Below are 5,895 nucleotides of genomic sequence, written 5' to 3' on the forward strand. Positions count from 1 at the left end.
CTCCAACTTTGTATATTCTTATCATCCAACACACACAGTAATTATGTTTGTCTTAGTATACGCCCAGACCAAATTTAATCATTAACAGTATTTTCAATAGCTAGCTGATCATTTACAAGCAGGCCAAATGATGCAAAGTCCAACATCTGAATATTTGTACATCGACCTGTCCACATTTAGTCATTAGTTAATTTTTCTTCTGAAAATAATAATAAGCAGCATAGAAGACGTATTTTTCTGAAGGGATCGAGACATGGCATCTCCGGCTGAAGTGCAAGCAGAGCCTGCTATAGAATTTAGTGATCACCGCAACAGTGGTAAGTCTGGTACACCAAACACGAAGTATGGTTCGGTATACGACGTCGTTGATGATGAAGATGATGAAGGAGAAGGCACCTGCGGATGGCTAGGCTTCCGTCCATCCTGTATCAAAGTGTTCAACCGCCCGCAAGGATATCTTTTCTTCTGGTGTATGTTTGCTCTTGCTCAAGGCATGGCCATCAGTGGGTTAGTATACGCATCCATAACTAGCATAGAACGTCGTTTTAATCTCACTAGTGTCAAAACTGGTACAATCTCTAGTGCATATGATATAGCTGTACTTTCTGTTATTCTCTTCGTAACGTACTTCGGAGACCGAAGTCACAAACCTCGTCTTCTCGGGATTGGAGCTGCAATATTTGCCGCCGGTTCATACTTGTATGCCCTTCCCCACTTTCTTTCCGGAGAATACAAAGACAAAGACGCTATCGAGCAATTATTAACGTGCAATGCAAATAGAACACTAGATGATTGCAACGAAACTATAGAAGATGATGAAAACTTGTCCCGATTTTATTGGATATTCATCACGGCACAAGTGCTTCATGGACTCGGTTCTTCGCCTGTGTATACACTGGGATACACTTTCATGGACGACTGTGTAATGCCAGTAGATGCACCATTCTATTATGGTGAGTTAGACAGCCCAAGAATCAGTATGGTTTTGTCATTTTCATAGACACACATATTTCATATATTTCATAACACAAAAAGTAACATTAACAAAATGCATTTTTAAAGGTAGACTGTTTAAAAATTGACTTTGTAAGATGGTTCACTTGTATTTTAAGAAATTGATTTATATTTTTACGTACATTTAAAGTCAAGCATGTTTATTTTTATTCCATCTTAACTATATTTGATTGTATGACAAAATAATTAAAAGTATAATGTTGAATACATTCACCTGGTTCCAAGTTACGTTGCAGGTGCACTATTATTATCTACATTTTTTGGTTCAAGATAAAATTTAAAAACTCGAACAATTAAAAGTATGTTTTAAGGAAGCAGATGACCTATCTTATGCCAGTTTATACCAATTGTGATATCGATGAAATAAATAGTTACCCGCTAATAAAATTAAACAGTTAAAAATGTATGCTTTGAATAAGAAATGTGGCTAGGAAGATGCAATTCAATTCCACCAGTGTGGAGTTTCAACTTAATACTTTATAGTTTATTGATATTTTACAGGTATTTTTAATTGCATGGCTATATTGGGTCCATCATTCGGTTACATCTTTGGTGGACTTTTACTGACCCTGTACACAGATTTATCAGTGGACGCAGAGAAAGAGTAGGTTAAAAAAAACAATTTGGTGTATATGTTTTGCGATAAAGTTATAACCGTTATACACGTAAATGTAGTACACGCATTCATTCATGGTGGGCACCCGGAACATTCCTAGCTCGGTTACCGGAAGTCCATAAGTGGTTTAATGTAGATCTTTACTCAAGGAACATTATAAACTCTGAGCTCAATGTTATATTTCGATGTGAGTTTGCGTCAGGAAAATATCATAGTAGTAATGCTTTCGTATTTTCCCCAAATACTTACGAAAAAATCGCAAGTGATTCGGGTGGGAATCAAGGCCACGTCCTATAGATAGGTTAACTAGCCTGATGCCACAACCACTAGTATCGAGCTTACGCTTAGTGACTAGTGTTGAATTCGATGCCCAAGTAGCAGCGGGTACTGCAAATGCTATTTCGATATGAGTCAGGAAAATATCATAGGAGTGATGTTTTGCTCTATAACAATGTCATACAATAGAATTTGTGTAGGTAGTGTGTCCATGAATCTTGTTCATTTTTTTTTTCATTTCAGATTTGGCATCACCCCTGATAGTCCAACATGGGTTGGCGCTTGGTGGATCGGTTTCTTGATCACTGGAACCATCAGCCTATCAATTGCCATCCCCTTTCTCGGTTTCCCAAGAAATCTCAAAGGTATCGTTGAAATTAGCTCCTCAGATCTTTTTATTCATTTGTAAATTCAAATCCGTCTTACACATTCACATGTCCAGCACGAGAACATACTTAAATATTGCTTTGGTTGACTTTATCTCAGTTTGAGTTGTCTGCTTTCCAGCAGACCCACTTGAATAATCTTCCAAAGATCACGGTTTTGATTTAAGAGTATTTTACAGTTTTCGAAAATTACCATACGAAAAATTACTATAATGATCTTGCAAATCGACATGTTTCTGTACATTATCAACAAAAAGCCAGAAACGAAATCTAAATTTGTAGGCCTACACACTTGTGAAAATATTTACAATATTGTTAACGGCCCCTAATCAAAATATTATTATTGCTTATTCAAAGGTCATAAGAAAATTGTAGCAGAGAGAAAATCACAATCACATGGAGGGGTGGAGTTTAAAACTAGAGCAGGTTTTGGAAACAGTTTCAAAGATTTTCCAATTGCTGTTGCTACACTTTGTCGCAATGGGCCGTACATGTGTATCACCGTGGCCGCCATTTTGGAATTCGGCATTTTATCATCTCTGTCAACGTTTATTCCAAAATTCTTGGAGTCACAGTTTAGCATTTCGTCCAGTCAGGCTGCTATTATTATCGGTAAGATAGCTTCAAATTAATTTATTATTTCAAATTATCTGTGTTCGATTGAGTGGCCGAGCAGTAAGGCAGGAGCGTCGCCTTAAAATCGTGTTTTTAGAACCAAATCTTCTCGGATAAAGAGGTCCAGTTTACATATCTGACTCGTTTTTGCCCTTTAAAGAACCAATTGCATCTTTCGGAAGAGTAATTGGGGGTTATCGTGATGATATGGTTCATTTCAGCCCCCGTTGTGGAATGATGTGAATTTGTAACTACTATAAGCGCCTCTTTACGGTCGGCAGGTATTCACGGACCACGCCCATACGCAATACAGCACAATACGCTGCGAGTTATATGTTATTCTCCTACCTTTACCCATTTTTAAAAATCTTTTATTCATTAGGTCAAAACAAATGCAGCCGTTACAACAACAAAAAAATAATGTTCCTTTATTGTCTGAATATTTGATACATTATGTAGAACGGAAGTAGTTACGAAGCTATGTGCTTGCCTACCAGTAAGGGACGTGGGTTAAATTCCTGCGAATATCCGACTTATTCATCAACCCATCAACCCAACCCATTTTCTAAGTATCTTGAAAGGGCTTAATTTATAGAAATGTATAGTAGGCCTATCTTTAGGCAATGTTCGAGTAACACAGGTGTTATGAAGATGATATTTCCATTAAAATATTATTACTAATTGTATTACTAAGCAAAATTAATTTGAATGAATAAAATAACAGATAATAAATAAAATAATAAAAAAAAATATTTTTCTATAATTGTTTTTACTTAGGATTCATTGTTATACCGTGTGCATTGGTTGGTTCCATTCTCGGTGGCTGGCTAATGAAGAAACTCAAGCTGGACGTTGGTGGCGCTCTCAAATTTGTCATTATCTGTTTAGTTATTTCAACTGTAATGTTTTTAGCCTTCGTTGTTTACTGTCCGAATGCTACATTCGCAGGTGTCACTGTGGATTATAATAACAAGTTAGTACCAGATTAGCTTTTTTGAATATTTTTTAAAGCTATACCGTCTTATGAAACATATTAACATATTTAGGTAGGGCCTATGTTTAATTAACTTTAATATTATAGTAGTATTATACATTTTCATATCCTGTTGCACACTGAAAGTTAATAGCGTATTTGGTCCCTTCAAAGAACCTATTCTGTATTCAGGATATTTACAAGTAATGCGCATTGCAATGATTGATGCTGAATCGACCAATGTAAGAACAATTTGAACTTCAACTTTTCTGATGATCTTCAATAAAAAGTAAAATAAAAATAAAGTACCGGTATAGGTTGGATTATTGCAATGATGTAATTAGTTGTAAGTTCCATTCAATAGTAGAATAAAATTATAAAGTGGATGTTATGATTTGATGTCTAATCTTTTTTTTTTTTTTTTTTTTTTTTTTTTTTTATTTTTTTTTTTTTTTTTTTTTTTTGTAATTATGTACCAACACAGAAGCATACCGATTGCAGAAGGGGATGGGAATTTGACAGTTGACTGTAACGTAGACTGTCAGTGTTCGGGCTCATATGATCCAGTGTGCGGAGCAGACCACGTGATGTACTATTCAGCCTGCCATGCCGGTTGTAAAAATTTCACCAAAGAAAACGACAAAGTAAAATTATTATTCTTATATTTAGAAACTTTTCTTAAGTAGATAAACAGTTGACTACTTTTTCTTGTGATTCTTCACTAACGCTTGGTCCACAATATAGAACTATTAATAAGTCTAGTAGTTGAGAGTGAAACAAAATTTTTTTTTTTCTAAGGCAAAGCCCACAAATTTGTCAGGTTTAGATCATACCTTATAGTAAATACGTTATCATTGTTACGATACCGGTTCAAATTGATCGAACAGAAAGAAATCAAGACTTTTGTGATATTTACAAATAATACATTTATTTACAACGAAACCTTCATTAAAGAAATGTATGAAACAAATTTAGTAATTGGAGGTGGTCGGAGCTAAAGCGACAACCTAAGTATGTTACTGAAAATAGCAAATGCATCTCAGAGTGCAGGGAGGACAGAAGTCAGAAAAAATAGTATATCCATTTCATAAATATATTGGGTTGTCTTCACTGGAAATAAAAGATTACAACTGAAAACTTTTTTTAGAAACTCTTAGCAAAAGGGTGTGTTACTTTGCATATTCGGGGTCCTGTCCAATCAGGACCACATAGCAACAGATTGATTAAACAATCAGCCAATTATGGGCTACAATAAAGTTTCACATAGACACACAGGTTTAGATCATGCCTTACAGTAAATACGTTATCATTGTTACAATACCGGCTCAAAGTGATCGAACAGAAAGAAATCAAGACTTTTGTGATATTTACAAATAATACATTTATTTACAACGAAACCTTTATTAAAGAAATGTATGAAACAAATTTAGTAATTGGTGGTGGTCGGAGCTAAAGCGACAACCTAAGTATGTTACAGAAAATAATAAATGCATCACAGAATGCAGGGAAGACAGAAGTCAGAAAAAATAGTATATCCATTTCATAAATATATTGAGTTGTCTTCACTGGAAATAAAAGATTACAACTGAAAACGTTTTTTAGAAATTCTTAGCAAAAGGGTGTGTTACTTTGCATATTCGGGGTCCTGTCCAATCAGGACCACATAGCAACAGGTTGATTAAACAATCAGCCAATTATGAGCTACAATAAAGTTTCACATAGACACATAATTAATTAAGTCATAAATATAATTGCTTGGACCAATTGAAAGTATTATTCATATGATTAGAAATTACATTCAGATTTCGTAGATTCACAAAAATACCAAATAAGTGCATTGACCATGGTTGTTATTAAAAGATGGCCGCAGCTTGAGGAACTTACTAGGTGCAATAACATGCTGTACAAATTAAACAAATTAAACTTATGGAAGATTACTTCTCACGAAACGAAAAGTAAAAGTAGTAAAATTATAATATATAATATTAATATATAGAAATTAAGTAAAAATGGCC

At 34.6% G+C, this 5,895-nt stretch overlaps 1 protein-coding gene across 1 annotated transcript in view; it reads left to right on the top strand.

Moving 5' to 3' along the window:
- The window catches only part of LOC117103653 (solute carrier organic anion transporter family member 4A1-like), a 7,975-nt gene continuing 2,080 nt past the window's right edge, over positions 1-5,895 (top strand). The window contains exons 1-7 of the mRNA XM_033244245.1: positions 1-953; positions 1,516-1,618; positions 2,150-2,271; positions 2,650-2,904; positions 3,685-3,880; positions 4,365-4,562; positions 5,741-5,835. Coding sequence (XP_033100136.1) covers positions 254-953; positions 1,516-1,618; positions 2,150-2,271; positions 2,650-2,904; positions 3,685-3,880; positions 4,365-4,562; positions 5,741-5,835 — 1,669 coding nt within the window. The 5' untranslated portion in view covers positions 1-253. The remainder of the gene's footprint in view (positions 954-1,515; positions 1,619-2,149; positions 2,272-2,649; positions 2,905-3,684; positions 3,881-4,364; positions 4,563-5,740; positions 5,836-5,895) is intronic.

Source organism: Anneissia japonica, unplaced genomic scaffold (assembly GCF_011630105.1).
Source record: "Anneissia japonica isolate Jap-2015-1 unplaced genomic scaffold, ASM1163010v1 scaffold288096_len198612_cov187, whole genome shotgun sequence".
NCBI lineage: Eukaryota > Metazoa > Echinodermata > Crinoidea > Comatulida > Comatulidae > Anneissia > Anneissia japonica.